This window comes from Hyperolius riggenbachi, chromosome 5, assembly GCF_040937935.1.
Source record: "Hyperolius riggenbachi isolate aHypRig1 chromosome 5, aHypRig1.pri, whole genome shotgun sequence".
Lineage (NCBI taxonomy): Eukaryota > Metazoa > Chordata > Amphibia > Anura > Hyperoliidae > Hyperolius > Hyperolius riggenbachi.
Genome location: NC_090650.1, coordinates 276,452,262 through 276,474,223, shown reverse-complemented (window position 1 = coordinate 276,474,223; position 21,962 = coordinate 276,452,262). Strand labels below are relative to the sequence as shown.

The following is a 21,962-nucleotide window of genomic DNA, read 5'->3' as shown; positions in this document are numbered from 1 at the left end:
TGTGTGGGCTCCTGATCACTCGGCCAAACCCTCAGATCCCCCTCAGACCCCCTTCCGATCACCTCCCCAGTGCATTGATTGCATCTATTTTCCCCTCTAACCGCCCCCTGAGACACCCATCAATCACCTCCTGTCACCCCCCTAGCACTCCTATCCATCAGATCAGGCCCAAAACATCCTGTCATCTAAGAGGCCACCCTGCTTATGAAAGGTTCCACAAAATTTGCCCCCTCATAGACCACCTGTCATCAAAATTTGCAGATGCTTATACCCCTGAACAGTCATTTTGAGAAATTTGGTTTCCAGACTACTCACAGTTTTGGGCCCGTAAAATGCCAGGGCAGTATAGGAACCCCACAAGTGACCCCATTTTAGAAAGAAGACACCCCAAGGTATTCTGTTAGGTGTATGATGAGTTCATAGAAGATTTTATTTTTTGTCAAAAGTTAGCGGAAATTGGATTTTTATTGTTTTTTTCACAAAGTGTCATTTTTCACTAACTTGTGACAAAAAATAAAATCTTCTATGAACTCACCATACCCCTAACGGAATACCTTGGGGTGTCTTCTTTCTAAAATGGGGTCACTTGTGGGGTTCCTATACTGCCCTGGCATTTTAGGGGCCCTAAACCGTGAGGAGTAGTCTAGAAAACAAATGCCTCAAAATGACCTGTGAATAGGACGTTGGGCCCCTTAGCGCACCTAGGCTGCAAAAAAGTGTCACACATGTGGTATCGCCATACTCAGGAGAAGTAGTATAATGTGTTTTGTGGTGTATTTTTACACATATCCATGCTGGGTGGGAGAAATCTCTCTGTAAATGGACAATTGTGTGTAAAAAAAATCAAAAATGTGTCATTTACAGAGATATTTCTCCCACCCAGCATGGTTATATGTAAAAATACACCACAAAACACATTATACTACTTCTTCTGAGTACGGCGATACCACATGTGTGACACTTTTTTGCAGCCTAACTGTGCTAAGGGGCCCAAAGTCCAATGAGTACCTTTAGGATTTCACAGGTCATTTTGAGACATTTGGGTTCAAGACTACTCCTCACGGTTTAGGGCCCCTAAAATGCCAGGGCAGTATAGGAACCCCACAAGTGACCCCATTTTAGAAAGAAGACACCCAAGGTATTCTGTTAGGTGTATGATAAGTTCATAGAAGATTTTATTTTTTGTCACAAGTTAGCGGAAATTGATATGTATTGTTTTTTTTTTCACAAAGTGTCATTTTCCGCTAACTTGTGACAAAAAAAAAAATCTTCTATGAACTCACCATACTCCTAACAGAATACCTTGGGGTGTCTTCTTTCTAAAATGGGGTCACTTGTGGGGTTCCTATACTGCCCTGGCATTTTAGGGGCCCTAAACCGTGAGCAGTAGTCTAGAATCCAAATGCCTCAAAATGACCTGTGAATAGGACGTTAGGCCCCTTAGCGCACCTAGGTTGCAAAAAAGTGTCACACATGTGGTATCGCCGTACTCAGAAGAAGTAGTATATTGTGTTTTGGGGTGTATTTTTACACATACCCATGCTGGGTGGGAGAAATCTCTCTGTAAATGGACAATTGTGTGTAAAAAAAAATCAAACAATTGTCATTTACAGAGATATTTCTCCCACCCAGCATGGGTATGTGTAAAAATACACCCCAAAACACATTATACTACTTCTCCTGAGTACGGCGGTACCACATGTGTGGCACTTTTTTGCACCCTAAGTGCGCTAAGAGGCCCAAAGTCCAATGAGTACCTTTAGGATTTCACAGGTCATTTTGCGACATTTGGTTTCAAGACTACTCCTCACGGTTTAGGGCCCCTAAAATGCCAGGGCAGTATAGGAACCCCACAAATGACCCCATTTTAGAAAGAAGACACCCCAAGGTATTCCGTTAGGAGTATGGTGAGTTCATAGAAGATTTTATTTTTTGTCACAAGTTAGCGGAAAATGACACTTTGTGAAAAAAAACAATTAAAATCAATTTCCGCTAACTTGTGACAAAAAAAAAAAAATCTTCTATGAACTCACCATCCTCCTAACGGAATACCTTGGGGTGTCTTCTTTCTAAAATGGGGTAATTTGTGGGGTTCCTATACTGTCCTGGCATTTTAGGGGCCCTAAACCGTGAGGAGTAGTCTTGAAACGAAATTTCTCAAAATGACCTGTGAAATCCTAAAGGTACTCATTGAACTTTGGGCCCCTTAGCGCAGTTAGGGTGCAAAAAAGTGCCACACATGTGGTATCGCCGTACTCAGGAGAAGTAGTATAATGTGTTTTGGGGTGTATTTTTACACATACCCATGCTGAGTGGGAGAAATATCTCTATAAATAGACAATTGTGTGTAAAAAAAATTAAACAATTGTCATTTACGGAGATATTTCTCCCACCCAGCATGGGTATGTGTAAAAATACACCCCAAAACACATTATACTACTTCTCCTGAGTATGGCAATACCACATGTGTGGCACTTTTTTACAGCCTAACTGCGCTAAGGGGCCAAAAGTCCAATGAGCATCTTTAGGCTTTACAGGGGTGCTTACAATTAGGCACCCCCCAAAATGCCAGGACAGTGAACACACCCCACAAATGACCCCATTTTGGAAAGTAGACACTTCAAGGTATTCAGAGAGGAGCATAGTGAGTCTGTGGCAGATTTCATTTTTTTTTGTCGCAAGTTAGAAGAAATGGAAACTTTTTTTTTTTCTTTTTTTTGTCAGAAAGTGTCATTTTCCGCTAACTTGTGACAAAAAATAAAATCTTCTATGAACTCACCATGCCTCTCACTGAATACTTTGGGATGTCTTCTTTCCAAAATGGGGTCATTTGGGGGGTATTTGTACTATCCTGGAATTTTAGCCCCTCATGAAACCTGACAGGTGCGCAGAAAAGTCAGAGATGCTTGAAAATGGGAAAATTCACTTTTGGCACCATAGTTTGTAAACGCTATAACTTTTACCCAATCCAATAAATATACACTGAATGGTTTTTTTTTTATCAAAGACATGTAGCAGAATAACTTTCGCGCTCAAATGTATAGGAAATTTTACTTTATTTGAAAAATGTCAGCACAGCAAGTTAAAAAAGTCATTTTTTTGCCAAAATTCATTTTTTTTTTGATGAATATAATAAAAACTAAAACTCGCAGCAGCAAACAAATAGCAGCAAAAGAAAGCTGTATTAGTGACAAGAAAAGGAGGTAAAATTCATTTAGGTGGTAGGTTGTATGACCGAGCAATAAACCGTGAAAGCTGCAGTGGTCTGAATGGAGAAAAAGGCTCTGGTCCTTAAGGGGCGAAAAGACTGTGGTCCTGAAGTGGTTAATATTGGAGTAATTCGGTCCCACTCCCAGTTTCTGCAATTGCCTTGGAGTTGCACAGATTTTTCTTACACCACCATTTGTACTTTTTAGTATGTTTGCAAAAAAGCATTTAATACCAATTAAAACTTGAGAACATTTTGGAGGGTACAAATGACACAAACCATACTCAGACTCTACTACTCTTGGCAACCGACATTTACTTCTGCTTGATACCACAGAAATACATACAGTGGGTTGCAAAAGTATTCGGCCCCCTTGAAGTTTTCCACATTTTGTCATATTACTGCCACAAACATGCATCAATTTTATTGGAATTCCATGTGAAAGACCAACACAAAGTGGTGTACACATGAGAAGTGGAATGAAAATCATACAGGATTCCAAACATTTTTTACAAATCAATAACTGCAAAGTGGGCTGTGCGTAATTATTCGGCCCCCTTTGATCTGAGTGCAGTGAGTTGCCTATAGACATTGCCTGATGAGTGCTAATGACTAAATAGAGTGCACCTGTGTGTAATCTAATGTCAGTACAAATACAGCTGCTCTGTGAGGGCCTCAGAGGTTGTCTAAGAAAATCTTGGGAGCAACAACACCGTGAAGTCCAAAGAACACACAAGACAGGTCAGGGATCAAGTTATTGAGTAATTTAAAGCAGGCTTCAGCTACAAAAAGATTTCCAAAGCCTTGAACATCCCACCGAGCACTGTTCAAGCGATCATTCAGAAATAGAAGGAGTATGGCACAGCTGTAAACCTACCAAGACAAGGCCATCCACCTAAACTCACAGGCCGAACAAGGAGAGCGCTGATCAGAAATGCAGTCAAGAGGCCCATGGTGACTCTGGATGAGCTGCAGAGATCTACAGCTCAGGTGGGAGACTCTGTCCATAGGACAACTATTAGTCATGCACTGTACAAAGTTGGCCTTTATGGAAGAGTGGAAAGAAGAAAGGCATTGTTAACAGAAAGCATAAGAAGTCCCGTTTGCAGTTTGCCACAAGCCATTTGGGGGACACAGCAATCATGTGGAAGAAGGTGCTCTGGTTAGATGAGACCAAAATGGAACTTTTTGGCCAAAATGCAAAACGCTATGTGTGGCAGAAAACTAACACTGCAAATCACCCACAACACACCATCCCCACTGTCAAATATGGTGGTGGCAGCATCATGCTCGGGGGGTGCATCTCTTCAGCAGGGACAGGGAAGCTGGTCAGAGTTGATGAGAAGATGGATGGAGCCAAATACAGGGCAAACTTGGAAGAAAACCTCTTGGAGACTGCAAAAGACTTGAGACTGGGGCTGAGGTTCACCTTCCAGCAGGACAATGACCCTAAACATAAAGCCAGGGCAACAACGGAATGGTTTAAAACAAAACATATCTATGTGTTAGAATGGCCCAGTCAAAGTCCAGATCTAAATCCAATCGAAAATGTGTGGCAAGATCTGAATACTGCGCTTCACAAACGCTGTCCATTTAATCTGACTGAGCTGGAGCGGTTTTGCAAAGAAGAATGGGCAAGGATTTCAGTCTCTAGATGTGCAAAGCTGGTAGAGACATACCCTAAGGCTGCTTACACACTAAGACGTTACAGGCGCACGTTAGTGCGCCTGTAACACTCCCCCAACGCACAGCAATGTAACACAAGTGGGCTGTTCACACAGCCCACGTTGCGTTACATGCAACGCTGCACGTTCTGCCGAAAGTGCAGCATGCTACGGCGTTAGAGCGACTATAGCCGCATTAGACTGTTTGCACATGCGCAGTGGGGGGGTGAGAGGAGGCGGGGAGATGCAGCTACAGTAGCCGAGCACATGGCTACTTAATATTCACTGCACTGGCGGCCGCTGATTGGCCGGCGGGACCACGTGATGCGGAGTGTCTCGCTCCGCATCACGTGGTCCCGCCGGCCAATCAGCACCACTCTGGGAGACCTTATACGGATAGAGCCGCCAAACGCAGCTCACTCTACCGTCCTAACTTGCATTAGGTGCACGTTATGCGACCTTAACGTAGCACCTAACGCAACGTCTTGGTGTGCAAGTAGGCTAAAAGACTGGCAGCTGTGATTGCAGCAAAATGTGGTTCTACAAAGTATTGACTGAGGGGGCCAAATAATTTAGGATGCACTGTCATACACCCTTTACCTGCCATACCAGATCTAGCAGCCATTAGCATTCAGGTGGGAGGCTTCAGTTGGATGCCATCGCAAGATTGCACCTGCACTCCCTTCCAGGTATCACGTGATGGCCAGTGAGAGGGGTCCGGGGCCCCTGGCCATCGTGTGAACCAATCATGTGTTTTTAAACGTTCTCTTTCAGCTCTAGGACATGGCAGACAGGTGAGCGGTTAGGGAGGGACCCCTGTGGGAGGGATGCCTGCACGGGGCGGTCCTGCTAGCGACGCAATTTTGCGATGGCGTCCAACTGAAGCCTCCCACCTGAATGCTAATGGCTGCTAGATGTGGTATGGCAGGTAAAGGGTGTATGACAGTGCATCCTGATTGGCTGACGAGCACCTGCTGACCAATTTCAAATGTAGCTGGATGCATGTATTGCTGTGTTCTATTGCTTGTGCGTGTTAAAATTAGCATTCAGTATGGAGGCAGTGTTGGTGGGTTTTCTGGATGTGAGAGGTCCAGAGCGTGGGTGTGAGAGGTCCAGGCCCACCTGCACTCCCCTCCAGGTATCACGTGTTGGCCTTGGGGCCCCGGCCAGTGAGAGGGGTCCGGGGCCCCTGGCCATCGTGTGAACCAATCATGTTTTTTTTTCACTGTATAAGATCCCCAGTTCAACACAGGATCAGGCACAAGTGAATATGTATAAAAGATTAAAGTTTAAATATGTTTGCTAAACTTAATTACAGTCATTACATCTGATTCACACAGCCAGAGATGAGGAAATTCAATTTTGTTTTTGCATCCTACCCATGTCGGCTGGCCTTTCCCCAGCTGACCTTGGTTACCGATTTACAATAATACTTCAGAAAAATTATCCAGACAGAGCACTGGAACTGAAAAACGTTTCTATTAAATGTACAAACAGTGGAAAAAAAAAAAACATTCATCCGAAAATAAGAAACTGAAAGGAATGTTTAGAATAAAAAATAAATATGACAAATAAAAACAATTATTCATGCTAACAAATACAGGTTACAAGATCAACTGTAAAAATAACCGAACTGAAAATATTCTTAAAGAGAACCTCCAGATAAAATCAAAGGTTTGAATGGCAATACATATATGTAGTCTATGCACTGTGTAAAGTGAGATGAACATTTAAAGTTCATATGTGTTACATCGTAGTGGAAAGAACAGACTCACATGTACAGTATATCTGTAGTAGCACTTCCTTCTTTCTCCTCATGCTGAAGCCTTGTCACACCCTCAGCACTGTGTCCTTCCCTCCAGCCTGGTGCCCTCCCCGGCCCCTCCCTACCCTGCTCCCTGCTTGCCTGGATCAAATTACTTCTCTTTTTACAGTGTTTTAGGGCTGGTGCAAACCAAGAGCGGTTCTGAGCCTTTTAAAAAAAACCCTAGCAGGTTGAAAACCGCTTGGGTAATGTATTTCAATGGGCTGGTGCACACCAGAGCTGTTAGTTTTTTCCCCTAAACGCAAACTCTGGTCCTGCAGTATTTTTAGGATTTCCGAGGTGATTCTGACTCAATGTTAAGGAAAGGGGAAAACCGCTCTGAAAAACACTAGATCAGAGTGGTTTTCCAAGCATTTTTGTTACAGAAGCTTTTCAGTTACAGCTTTACTGTAACAAAATATAAAATCCGCTACACAAAAACGCTCTAAAAAACGCTAGGCATGTTTAGAAAATCTCTCTAAACATACCTAGAATCACTCTGAAAAACAGCTTCAGAAACTGCTAGCGTTTGCGTATCCGCTAGCGGTTTTTAGTGTGCACTGGCCCTAAGAGAGGAGAGACAGGAGAACTGCCGCAGCCTGTCTTAGCATGTCGGTTTGCTATAATTCTTATTTCAGATGTCTGTCTGCCCGACTGATTTAGATCCCATGGACATGGGGGTGGAGTTATGACAACATTACACTGCATTCTTTGCACCTATGATTTGGGGGGGGGGGGGGGGGGGGGAAATCACTCTGGCCCAATTTCACACTGGGGGCTGTGTTTTCAAGACCATATGTGGAATACGGATCCTGGGGGTGAGAAATTCACACTTTATTATGTGTGATTTTATATATCTTTACAACTTATGTTTAAAGAGAACTGTAATTTATAATGTAGGTATTGTAATATAGAACTGCACTTTGAGCAAACTGCACCCTGAAGGCAGTCCCTAAGACAACATTATATCCATTTCTCATATTATTCTGTTGGAATTTCATGCCTACGTGTAGATATTCTAACCCTTTGTCTTCCTCTAGTACAGTCCAAGGTGAATTTGCATTTGTAAATTTGTATTCAAATGGCCTGCCCAATAATTGGCCAATCAGAAAGCCAATAAGAAAATCATTCTGCTTGACTTCCTGCTCTGTTAATATCACAGCTTCCTCAGGCACTCTCCCTTTGTCACAGCTAATATGTAAACAAGCAAGGCTGTTTACCTATAGATACTGAAAACAGTAGAATTTTTTTTACCTGTACTGTATTTTTCAGCTGTAACAACTCTAATGATGAGTGTATATATATATATATATATATATATATATATATATATATATATATATATATATATATATATATATATATATATATATATATATAAAAATTGTTCACTACATCCTCAACAAACCAATCTTTGTTTTCTATCTATCACAACCAACAAGAAAATCCAAATTTTGATTTGACAAAAATCCAATCGGATAACTATTTTTATACCGCATATACTCACATATATGCCGAATTTTTGACCCCCAAAAAGTGGCCCAAAAGTGGGGGTCTCGGCATATATGCGAGTCATGATGCTAAAGTATCCCCCCTCGCTCCGGTATGTGCCCCCTCCGCTGGAGCGGTACACGTAAAAACTGTTTTACGTCCTGCGGTATCTGCCTCCTCTCCGACTCCGAGCGGATTCCTTCCCGAATCTCCTTCCTGTGATTTTCAGAGCTTTCTGCACTTACTTGTCCAGTCCTGAGCCCCCGAAATGATGTAGAGGGGTGCCGAGTGCCAGCGTCAGATGTCCGGAGCCCCGTAATGCTGTCTGCGGGTAGCGGAGAGCTGAGTATCAGCATCACGTGTCCGGGGATTCCCTTCTTCTCTGACACTCTCACTGTGTCTCATATCTATGACGCCATCTAGTGCCATCTCACTGTGTCTCATATCTATGACGCCATCTAGTGGCGTCTTGAGACACAGTGAAGAAGGGAATTCCCGGACATGTGATGCTGATACTCAGCTCTCCTCTACCCGCAGACAGCATTACGGGGCTCCGGACATGTGACGCTGGGACTCGGTACCTCTCTACACCATTACGGGGGCTCAGGACTGGACAAGTAAGAGCAGAGAGCTCTGCAAATCACGGGGGTAGGGACTCGGGGAAAAAACAATTATATGCATGTACTGTTCCAGCAGGGAGGGGCATGGACATAGCAGGGGTATATAATTTTTAAATAGCCACAGAGGTACTAGGGTGGGAGGGGGTGCATGGGTACAGTTTGGGGGGGGGGGGAATCACATTGAAGAGAATCATTCTGATCCCTATTGTTTTAAATAGCAAGGGAGGCACCATTGCTGTTCTCAGTCTGCTGTAACAAATGTATTCTTGTGACAAGTTTGTTGGACCTGCTTGTCTCTGCATAGCAGGTCACTACTAAATACTCTGATCACAATGTGGAAAGGGGGTCTGCCTAACATTGTTGGGCACACATGGCTGTGGGGAATAGGGCTGCCTAGTATTGGGGTCACATCTGGCTATTTATACTGGGGGTATCAATGACTTTTTCCTGCTTTCGAGTCAATGATTTTTTCCTGCTTTCTGGGGTAAAACTTGGGGGGTCGGCTTATATGCGGGTCAGCTTATATGTGAGTATATATACGGTAATAATTTGTTACCGATTGTGCCCATCAATGGAGATTATTTACAACTAATCCGATCAGAATCTCTGATCGCTCAAACAATTTTTCACAAGAAATTGGACAGTTAGTGGCCACCTTTAGAGACATGATCTTAAAGGTGACAGTTCTGGGCATAAGCATTACAGCCAAACAACGTGTACAATTTCTATGGACTGGGGAGAGGAAAGACAAAATTGCAATGCATGATGGATCAGCTTCCGATGTAATAAACCATTTCTCACAGCTCAACTAGCAATTTTTTTTTAACCAGTGTATAAAAAGTGTAAAAGCTTTATTACACATCGAGTGCCATGGAATTAGACAGTACATGATAACATTCTTTACATGTGTAGTGTAGGTCACAATGACGTTCTCTGTTACCAGCTGCACAGTGGAGATGAGCAGAATCATGTGACCTGCTCTGGACTACCTCCTGTGGGTAATGATGGGATGGGAAATGAGTTTGGACAGTTTGAGGTGTGCTGTTCCGTATGAGCTGCATCTGAAATTTACAGTGCTATGAAAAAGTATTTGCCCTTTTTCTGATTTCTTATTCTTTTGCGTGCTCATCACACAAAAAAGCGCCAGATCATCATAAAAATTAAGTATTAGACACAAATAACCCAAGTAAACACAAAATGCTGTTTATTAAGCAAATACTAGCCAAAATGACCTTTCATAGACCTTTTTATTTTTATAGTCAGAACTGCAAACCCAGCAAGCCAGGTAATAGAAAATTAATAATACAAACATGGTTTACACCCAAAGCACAACATTTTGTGCGCTGCAAATCATGATATATTCCACAAAATCACAAGCATGAACACAGGCTTTAACAAAAGCCTACAAGTGGAACATTCTAAACATACAAGCAGAGCTGTTGCTTTTCATGCTCAAATGGGATTACTGTCTAGTCATAAACCTAACACATAAAAATTATTTGATACAGTTATGAATCTCCCACAAGCCTTTGACTGTGGAAACTTTTACTTGGAAAACAGTTTTTTCTAAGAATTCCGAAGTTAGGTAGGGGATTTAGGGACGTTGCTGGAAAGCATATTTATGTCTGTTAAAGTGAAATTTAGAATTAACTTCTGTTGGTTTCAAGTTTTTGATTTAAAGATTCCTGCATGGTTTATTTAAAGTACAAGACTAGCTTTAGAATGCACGTGATATTTATGGAAGCCAATGGACCAAAAGGAGGATAAGGACAGTTATGAGAAGTAAATACCAATAAAAACATTTAAACAAATCTAACCAATGGAGCTGCTACACGGTGGCGTAGTGGTTAGCTCTCTCGCCTTGCAGCGCTGGGTCCCTGGTTCGAATCCCAGCCAGGGCACTATCTGCAAAGAGTTTGTATGTTCTCTCTGTGTCTGCGTGGGTTTCTTCCGGGCATTCCGGTTTCCTCCCATGTTCCAAAAACATACGGATAAGTTAATTGGGTCCCACTAAAAATTGGCCCTAGACTACAGTACTTACATAACATAATATAGACAAATGGCAATGGTAGGGATTAGATTGTGAGCTCCTTTGAGGGACAGTTAGTGACAAGACAATATATATATATATATATATATATATATATATATATATATATATACATACACTGTACAGCGATGCGTAATATGTCAGCGCTATATAAATACTAAATAATAATAATAATAAACCAAGCATAACGGGATTACATGAATACTGTAGCAGTAGAAGTTAAGATATAGAAATTAAAATAGAACTCTGGGCACAAGTTAACCTCCTTGGCGGTTATCCCGAGCTAGGGTCGGGGCGGAAAACCGCAGCTAAGAGCGGTAATCCCGACTTCTGTTCGAGGTAGCCGCCGGAGGCTGTATGCATAGCAATGCGCGCAGTGGGAACATTTCTACATACCTCCCGGGGATCCCGACATAAGCTGGCATTATTCTTCCTCTCCTCCGGGGCTCTGCTTCCTGCTAGTGAGATCGCCGGCTGTCGTCATGACGATAGCCGGCAATTTCACTTTAGAGTTGCAGTGCCACCCGGAGGATGGAGGCACAACTGCAGCTTTGGAATCAAGTGTTATAATTTAAAGAGATTTTCTCTTCGAGAGAAAATCTACAGTTCTGACTGGTAGCAGAACTAGTACATACCAAGAAGCTGTTCTGTGGGCAAGGCCACAGGTCTCACTGACCTCAACATGGACACCACAAGAACAGTAAACAAAGCCATGTTTATTCAACATGGAAATTCTTTGTATCTAGGGCAAATATATTATAGAATATTAATCAAGTAGGTGGGTATTATGACACCACGAGGGGTCTGAGCCAATTGTAGGTTTGGGGGGGGGGGGGGGGGGATGGCTCAGATGATGTCACATTTAACTCTTTCTGGTTCATATAAAACCCACAGCCGGAGTATGGAGTAGCACTTTCTGTCTTGTTACCTGTCCCTGCTGGCATAAACCTTTATATAATCCATTTCTGTTTTGACATCTTGTATGCTTTATCTTGTATGCAGTATATATTTAGTTTAGATGAAACTTAGTAAAGAAAGAAAATAACCTGACTAACATTCAGTAGGAATGCTAGTCTAGAGCTGGAACGCAAATGGACTTAAAGAACAATCTGCTTCGCTAAGATGTAACGACATGTAGAGATGAGTATCTGTATATCTGTTCACTAAATAAACTCCTTGTACTTTGAAGATGCCTGAGAACGGTCTATCTCCTATAATGCTTGCTGTGTTGAGAGTCAAGTTATCTCACAGTCTGTGAGGTGCAACTCTAAGAAGTTGCTGGTGCTGATGCAAAAAAGGTGAATTCTTACATCAGGGAGGTGAGTGGTTACTGGAACTGCTGCAAATCTCCCTGGCAGATTGATTTTTCCAGGTTTTAGGGCCTGAAAGGGTGCAAAAAAATTGCACCACTTTTAGACCCTAAAATCCGGAAAGAATCATAACGCCAAGGGAGTTAAAGGAGTTCAAAGTAATCAAATATTTGTCTTCTCAGTAGAGTCTTTCTGATCCACAGTCTTTTTTTTTATTCAATCTGAACCACTGTTCTCCATAGACACCTGTTTCCTAAGATCTTTAGGCTCCTTATTGATTACTGCATCCTGCCCCTTCTAGCAACTTGCCATATGGAAATGTAAAGGAAGCTGCCTTCATTGACTAGGTGGCTACTGTATTACTAGTTCATTGTCCAGAGGTTGAGGGGTGAACAATCCTGAATAATCAGTCATACATCCAATGCTGAGAATGGCACTGAGAAATTAGGTCATGAACAGAGTAGAAGACGAATGAGAACCAGAGGAAGATTCCCTGGGGAGTAATCAGATTTCCTCTTCATATAACTACTGTATATCCTTGACTAGAAGTCAAGAAATGGAGGTCTGACTCAAAGAAAGGTTGGGGGTCGTCTTATACTTGAGTTAGACCTACATTTCTGACTTGTGGCTGCGATGTTGGGAGAGACAACTGATATTTTTAACCTGAAATATGATCACTTGCTGTTACTCATGTTACAGCACCTTCAGGTGGGAAAATGTGTCATGATTTAGTGCACCTTTCATAATGAGTGACAATACATTTGAAAATATTGCGTAAATCTTTAATAAATACATCTGAAGGCAGCATTATTAAAGGGACTCCGAGCAGTGCAGAAACTATGGAAAGATGCATATCATTTTAAAGCTCTCTTTCTCCTCTTTCCAATGATATATAAACCGCTGCCCTACGCCTTTTAGTTTTCGCTATTTTCGCGATTGAAATTGCCGCGGCCGCGATTTCAATCGCGAAAATAAAGAAAACTAAAAGGCGTAGGGCAACGATTTAGGTGTTGCTAGAAAGAGGAGAAAGAGAGCTTTAAAATGATATCCATCTTTCCATAGTTACATTGTATTACACAGGCCGACTTTTTCTGCTGAATGGAGCTGCTGACACTGGGGAAAGTGTCGTCCTGTGTAATACAACTATGGAAAGATGGATATCATTTTAAAGCTCTCTTTCTCCTCTTTCTGGCGACACCTAAATCGTCGGTCTACGCCTTTTAGTTTTCTTTGTTTTCGCGATTGAAATGGCAGCCGCGGCAATTTCAATTGCGAAAATAGCGAAAACTAAAAGGCGTAGGGCGGCGGTTTATATGTCATTGGAAAGAGGAGAAAGAGAGCTTTAAAATGAAATGCATCTTTCCATAGTTTCTGCACTGCTCGGAGTCCCTTTAAGGCTTGCCATTTATTAAACCCCATGTGTATTATAACTATAAGAGGATAATAGCTGTACATCGGGGAAACATGGTGGAAGTCCCTAAAACTGATTTTCTAGTGTATGGTAAAATCAAATCTTATGTTCAGAAACATCTCAAATATTTCCTGCCTGACTGAACTCATTCCCTTTGATCATGATTTACGACCAGGTACTGAGCGACTATCACCATATCTATACTATAAAAAAAGTCTGTAAACTATACAAGCCCAGAATCGTGCACTCCTTAAAGCGGAATATAACCCAGCATTTCTTCTTTGCTCTAAAAAAATATTTACAGCATATTATCTGCAACCAGCACTTTTTTTTACTAGACCAGCATTGGAGGGGTTACACACAGAGCTTTAAAGTTCAGTGCATTGAAATCTGGATGCATCCAAAGTTGTAGATAATGTTATCTTGTGTTTACTTAAATGTATCAAGTGAGGAATGTGACATTCTCTGACTGTGCCAAAGCAGCTGGAGACAGAGACACTGAAAGCATGTCTGCCTTCATTACATAATGAATAAAACCAGTTATTAATAAAATGCAAAGTCAGATCACAAAGCAAAAAAATGTACTTTTGGGAACCTATAATTTCTAAATGAATAATAATACTTATGCACAAATGCAAATATGATAACCATTTGGCATATAAAAAGTAGGAAAACATGTTTTTATTGAATATTATGTCAGGGTTTTAAACCGCTTTAAAGAGAAGCCATCAGCCATACTAGTTACATAGTAATTTGGGTTGAAAAAAGACATACAGTGGGGTGCAAAAGTATTCGGCCCCCTTGAAGTTTTCCACATTTTGTCATATTACTGCCACAAACATGAATCGATTTTATTGGAATTCCACACGAAAGACCAAAACAAAGTGGTGTACACGTAAGAAGTGGAACGAAAATCCTACATGATTCCAAACATTTTTTACAAATCAATAACTGCAAAGTGGTGTGTGCATAATTATTCGGCCCCCTTTGATCTGAGTGCAGTCAGTTGCCTATAGACATTGCCTGATGAGTGCTAAGGACTAAATAGAGGGCACCTGTGTGTAATCTAATGTCAGTACAAATACAGCCGCTCTGTGAGGGCCTCAGAGGTTGTCTAAGAGAATATTGGGAGCAACAACACCATGAAGTCCAAAGAACACACAAGACAGGTCAGGGATCAAGTTACTGAGAAATTTAAAGCAGCCTTAGGCTACAAAAAGATTTCCAAAGCCTTGAACATCCCACTGAGCACTGTTCAAGCGATCATTCAGAAATGGAAGGAGTATGGCACAACTGTAAACCTACCAATACGAGGCCATCCACCTAAACTCACAGGCCGAACAAGGAGAGCGCTGATCAGAAATGCAGTCAAGAGGCCCATGGTGACTCTGGATGAGCTGCAGAGATCTACAGCTCAGGTGGGGGAATCTGTCCATAGGACAACTATTAGTCATGCACTGTACAAAGTTGGCTTTTATGGAAGCGTGGCAAGAAAAAAGGCATTGTTAACAGAAAGCATAAGAAGTCCCGTTTTCAGTTTGCCACAAGCCATGTGGGGGACACAGCAACCATGTGGAAGAAGGTGCTCTGGTCAGATGAGACCAAAATGGAACTTGTTGGCCAAAATGCAAAACGCTATGTGTGGCGGAAAACTAACACTGCACATCACTCTGAACACACCATCCCCACTGTCAAATATGGTGCCTGCTCCCTCACATATCCCTGTTGATCCAGGGATATGTGATCAGAGAAAAAACATATATAAGTAGATTAGTAATTGCTATACTTACGTATGTATTGCACTGTCCACATTTTAATTTTAGTGAATTTTTTTTCTATAGTAAAAAAAGAGAAAATCCTTCTTAGGATTTTCCATTTTGACTATCTTGAAGCCAATCCTGACATTTCCTCTCTTACTGTGTCTGTGTATGCTTTGCCTGCCCTGCTCCCAGTCTTCAGACACTCCTACCCAGCTCTGCAGTAGAAAGTGCATTGTCTCAGCATGAGAAATATTGGCCAGGGAGAAACAGAGGTGTGGGAGGGTAAACGGGAGGGAAAGAGGCTTCAGCCAATCAGACTGCATTAGTTATGTCTGAGGGGAATGTAAAGAAGAAAAAAAAAAGAAAACCTAGCATGCCCTGCAACTTTCTTTGTGCGGCAGATGTACCAAATAATAGCTAGGAAAACGGGAATGATCTTTTCTGGAGAAGAAAAGTAAGTGATTTTTAACTTTTGGATTGCCTGGTTAGCATCCTTATTACTGGTTTACCAGATACAAATAAAAAATGTATTTTATACCTGACAGTTACGCTTTAACATGAAACGATGGCTTAAATACTTACCTATTCCCTCATTGGAGGAAAATAATTTAAAAGGCCTTGAAATATTTTGAAATATAATGAATCTTGGTTACATATCACAACTTGCTGGTGACTATGTAAAACCAAATACAACACATTAAAATAAAAATAGATGCAAAGCCTCTTTTTGGAATATGTCATCTTACCCCAATTATACTGAGGCCCTTGAGATACTCTTGCCGCGGCTGAGCTTGAGGTACACATCCGGCCAGAACAACTTTTTTATTTTCTTCTTGAGCTTTTCTGAAATTAGAAAACAGATTAGTGAACACATGAAATCAAAAAGTAGTGGTGTTGGTGGTGTTTTAGATGAGCCAAAGTTTTATAAGATGTGACACTGGCTCATCCACCAAACACTGAAACTCATTTTAAACCTGTACATATACTCATCCTGCTTGCCTGCCAACTTATCGTGGTGTACCTAAATAAACTAGCAAGGAAATATGCTTACCTAACAAACACCATTCTTAATTTGTGGCTCCTTCCCCAGGTCCTCAGCCACCACCGCTCTTAAAGCACAACTATAACCACTTTCACCGTGCATACAGAGTTGACATGACGATCATAAAAAAATGGTGTAAAACAGGGGTGCCCAATAGGTCGATCGCGATCTACCAGTAGATGTTATGTTATGTTAAATTTTCCGGCCGGCAGCTGTCAGATTCTGCTGCCGGCCGCTGGCCAATCAGAAGAGGCGGAGAGGAGAGAGGCGGTACAGCGGGAGAGGAGGATGCCGTGACGTCATAGCTGGGGGAGGCACTGGGCACAATGCATCAACGCACGCTGCCCGCCGACCCCTTTGCTCGCCGAAGTCTTAGAGTGCCCATCTGCATTCTAGCCAGCGCAGCTGAAGGAGGGGAGACCAGGAGGAGCCCCAGACCCGCCGCTGGAACTGGAGGGAGGTAAATGGCACCTACACCTAACTACACTATACCTGGCTATCTATACTGAAGGCACCTACGCCTAACTACACTATATCTGGCTAACTATACTGAAGGCCCCTACACCTAGCTATCTGTACTAAAGGCCCCTATACCTAACTATACTATACCTGGCTTCCTATACTGAAGGCCCCTACTACACCTAGCTATCTGTACTGAAGGCACCTATACCTAACTATACTATACCTGGCTACCTATACTGAAGGCCCCTATACCTAGCTATCTATACTTCAGGCACCTATACCCATCTACTTGTACTGAAGACATGTATACCTAGCTACCTAAATGTTGGTAGATATCCTGGACTCTGCAAATTTTAAAGTAGCTCACGAGCCGAAAAAGTGTGGGCACCCCTGGTGTAAAATAAACAATGCAAGTGTCCCAATTATTGATCACGGTCTTATGTTAAGTCATTTTAAATATACTTAAAGGACTGAGCTGAAATGTTATAGATTAGATCTACTCACATGGGGCTTCGTTCAGCCCCTATCAGCCTATATGGTCCTACAGGGTAGATCTGCTGCCCACCAGTATTCTGCTTAAAAACTGCCAAGCACAGATGTGGTCACAGGCTATTGTGCATGTGCAATGCCTGTCTTAGTTTGCACTTCAAAGACTTGTAGTTGGCGATCTCTTGGAGGGGCTAGTGGAACAATGGAGAAACTACACCAAGGGATGAGATAGACTGCTAGAGGCTGGAAGAAGCTCAGGTAAGTAGATCTAATCAGCATTTCAAAGTGTGTACTGGGATTAACACTTCAATACTGCAACACACTCCACTAATAGGCATGGTTCTAGCCACAGGTAGACAAGTCGCATGTAGTAGAAAAAAAAAAAATGACAGGCCAATAAGTGGGATAAAAGGGAAAGCTGCGTAGAAAGAGTTGAACAAAGGTAGAATGCAATGTTCCTGTTATTATATGGTCTCTGATAAAAGTGGTGCTGAGGTCTCTGTGGTGCAGACACACAAACACACACACCTCCCCTGGTGGACAGCTGGCTGGACTAGATAGTGCAGCTGAAAGAGCCACCCCATTCTTTAGTGACAGCCTAATTCCTTCTTTCCCTCCAAAACGTCCTATCTCTGGTTATCCCTGTCCACGTGGGAGAGGGGGCTGTTCATAATGCAATGCCGTTACTAAGGGGAGGGCTGTCACACTAACAGGATGTATGGAAATGCCCTGCTGTTGCACATTCATGGAGGTGCCTCAGCCTATGCCCTATACAGCATACTTGCACGGAATTCAATTTGCAGTCTGTGTATGCTTGCCAAGAAGTGCAATTTATGCTCATCGGCTATGGAAATTCTAAACTGGCTGCTAATAAGAACAAAAACATTCTATTTCACATCTATAAGATTTCTGATAATACAGGTCCATGGTGATTTAAAAAGAAATATTGAATTTGCGGTTAAATCCCTGAAAGTAAATAAACATTTTCACTAGATTTGGCACAATTATTACACTTCAAATTTTATTTCCCTTCTACTTATAGGCAGAATCGTTTTGCAGAGTGCCATGTTAAAAAGCACACAAATGACAGCTGTCACATCTGCATAGCGGTGCTGAGCAAACATGAGACCAGCTGCGCTAGCGGAGGAAACAGAAGCATAACCTTCTTCAAATGAGACAAAGTATATACAGATTACCCAGCAAGCTCATGGGGCACCAGAACTCCTAGAGTAAGGACCAAAAAGCACTCTTACTAAAATGAAAGAAAAAGGCTTGCCTTCTTAAAATAGACTAACCAGCAAGCTCATGGTGACCCAGAACTCATTGGGGTGTGTAAGGGACTACGGTTCTGGAGGTGTGTTTAGCTTCTAAGGGTACAATGGTTAATTTGCATATATTCAGCAGTGGTGCCTGGGAGACATCTCGAGCTCACTCCAACCTGAATTATCGCAAATTCTTTCTGTTTTAGGAAAGCAAACTTTTGTTTTTCTTAACTTCTTAAAATAAATACCTTTTGTTTTAAGGAGGTAAACTTTTGTTTTGCACGAAGTATATCGTTTTCTACCTTCTTAACAATCAACAGCACTTACGCTGATCCAGTACATGTCTCAGTCACATACTATATGACCATACTACAATACCCAGCAAAAGCAGTTACCATACAGGGCTGGTATGCAGAAGCAAATATGATGAGGATCTTGGAAACAAACAACTATTGGTTAAGTGGCCCTGTAGAATAAGTATCAGAAACAGTAACATTGCACAAATCTGATTCTAGTACTAGCACAACCTCACCACCTTGTGGTCAGCACAAATTGTACATATAACCACTGCCAAGAGGTTCCATTCTTTTTGACAATCATCTTACTTGAGTTCACTCTAGGCCACTGTGAAATTTATTATGCATTAAAGCACTGAGTAAAACGAGCCATTATGTCCAATGTTATTAAAAGAAACAAAACAAAAACCATGGACTGCAGCCAGAAGTCAGTGAACCTAAAACACATTTCAGATTACTGCAAGTCATGTCTAGGATCTCAGCTTCTATCACAGCTAGGCACCAATGAGGTCTTAACTGGCTGTACGTGAGCTCTGTGAAACCATGCCAGGAGCAAGTCACGTGTAGAAGGTTAACCCTAAACGGAGCACTTTCAAAGTATGAGATAGAGCAAAAACAAAAAGATTATTCTCAAATTATTATTATTTTTTTTTATACTTGCAGTTGGAAAACAATTAAACAGAACATGCTGCCCCCTGGCATTGGCATGTAATATGAAACTTCAAAAGGCTTGTATTTCTATAACAAAGTATGAACATATACTGGGTTGTACATGCAGCCAGATGCTCACCAATGGCCTTAAAGTGCAACTCCGGCCAAAACTTTTGAATAGTGGAGCAACGGGTTAGAACCTTTATTCGGTATTTATTGCTGTCTTTGTATCCACTGGGTAAATTCACACTGAAATCCTGTCCTTTGTGACCATCACTGTATTAAAGACATTAGGGAGAATTTTTCAAAAAGTAGCACAGTAGTCCGTAAAATCCCAGACATTCTCACCACTTCCCCAAGTGTTGTAGGCTTGGGATCCACAGGAGCGGTTTCAGCCATTATTTGGAAACGCAAGCACTTTCAAAAGCACTATGGCTAATGAAAGTCAGTACAGGTGAACCCAAAGCAGCAACTGCCCCAGATCACAATTGCAGGTCCTGCAGTATTTTTTTGAGCACTTGCACTCCAATACAAACCTTAGGATCGGTGCAAAATCACTTTTCAATTGCTGTACAAATGTGTTTTTTAAAGAGAACCGGAGGTGGGTTCTAACAATGCTATCAGCACACAGAGGCTGGGTCTGCATATACTGCCCAGCCTCTGTTGCTATACCGATCCCCCCTAAGCTCCCCTGCACTCTGCTATGTCCCCATAAATCACCCAGCCGTGCTGTCGACACACAGCTCGTCACAGCCAGCTGTTTACTTCTGTAAGTGTCAGTCTCGCCGCTCCCCCGCCTTCTCCATAGCTCCGGTCCCCGCCCGCGTCCCTTCCCAACTCGCCGATTGGACACTTAGAGGTAAACAGCTGGCTGCGACACGCTGTGTGTTGACAGCACGGCTGGGTGATTTATGGGGGCATAGCAGAGCGCAGGGGGGGGCCTTAGGGGGGGATCGGTATAGCAACAGAGGCTGGGCAGTATATGCAGACCTAGCCTCTGTGTGCTGATAGCATTGTTAGAACCCACCTCGGGTTCTCTTTAACAATTGTATTACCCAGAACAAAAAATGTAATAAAACAATAATTCAAACATTTATAGCCCTTTTTCTCCAGTCGGATTCAAAGCGCTTGAGAGCTGCAGCTACTAGGGATGCGTTCAGTCGGCAGTAGCAGTGTTAGGAAGTCTTGCCCAAGGACTCCTTACTAAATAGATACTTGACTTACTGACTACCCAAGGACTTCTTACTGAAAACTTAATCGCCGTACAATTGTTAGCATTAAACATCACTTTAAGAGTGGCAGAGCTTGCCGCAACCCCCCCCCCCCCAAAAAAAAAACCTTGACTGCGATTTCCAGTGTGCCCCAACCCTTAGAGCTCCCCATGTAGCAGTCAAAGAATATCTCATTGCTTCCTGTTTTAACTCTTGTTTGAATGGTGGAAAATGAAAAAAAAAGTTCTGGTTGAACTCGATAGACGTATGTCTTTTTTTCAACCTAAATAACTATGTAATGGCTAGGAGCCTACCTGGAGTCCACAACAAATCAGTTGTGTCTATGTTCTCATTCTAGAGAGGCACTAACCAGGGGCATGCATGTGGGATTGGGTGAGATAGCAGAAACTCACACTTCCCAGATTTTTATATCTGTATGCTAGTTGGAGGTATGCAATGTAATAGATAGTAAGGATATTATCAATAACACTGTATATAAACTGTAACTTACATTGTTTCATATATAGTTTTGTAGTTTTGTCAGGTCTATCTCTATTTTGTCTGCTCTGCTAGTAGCTGAGCTACCATCAAGGGCCACTGATCTTTCTTCAGGAAAATTCATAGGCCTAGACTTGTCAGAAATGAGCCAAGTTTTTTTTTTCTTTCCTTTTTGACTGATCAGTTGCTCCATGTATGGTGCAGTGACAGACAGGTTTTGTAGCAGCTATATAGGTGTGGCAGGATCTGGAGATCAATTAGAAAGAAGTTCATTATTTGAACAGGAGCCAGTGGCTTTGTCCAAATTGTATTCTCTCCACTGCCCCATCTCAGGTTTATTTTAATGCCCAAGTTCCCCCTCCCAGATTTTTCATGGTTAGTTGTGAATAAGGAGACTTGGCTACTTTTAACAAAATATTCATATTTGATGCATTCCACTCATGATGATATTCAGCAAGGGGGAGTCTTTTCCAGTTAGGACGCAGCTACTCTTGTTTGTTGCTTAGAGATTCAATCACTGCAGCTTAGCAGACTCTTAATATGAGACTGCTGCAGTTCCAGTGCTGGCCAAAGTTAAAGAGAAACTCCAACCAAGAATTGAACTTTTTCCCAATCAGTAGCTGATACCCCATTTTACATGAGAAAGACAATGATTTTCACAAACAGACCATCAGGGGGCGCTGTGTGACTGATTTTGTGCTGAAACCCCTCCCACAAGAGGCTCTGAATACCG

At 42.1% G+C, this 21,962-nt stretch overlaps 1 protein-coding gene across 3 annotated transcripts in view; it reads right to left on the bottom strand.

The window, feature by feature from the left end:
* Nucleotides 1-21,962, bottom strand: part of CDKAL1 (CDK5 regulatory subunit associated protein 1 like 1) — a 1,042,481-nt gene that overhangs the window by 845,237 nt on the left and 175,282 nt on the right. For all 3 annotated transcript variants that reach the window (XM_068236967.1, XM_068236968.1, XM_068236969.1), the window contains exon 5: nt 16,065-16,161. In XM_068236967.1, coding sequence (XP_068093068.1) covers nt 16,065-16,161 — 97 coding nt within the window. The remainder of the gene's footprint in view (nt 1-16,064; nt 16,162-21,962) is intronic.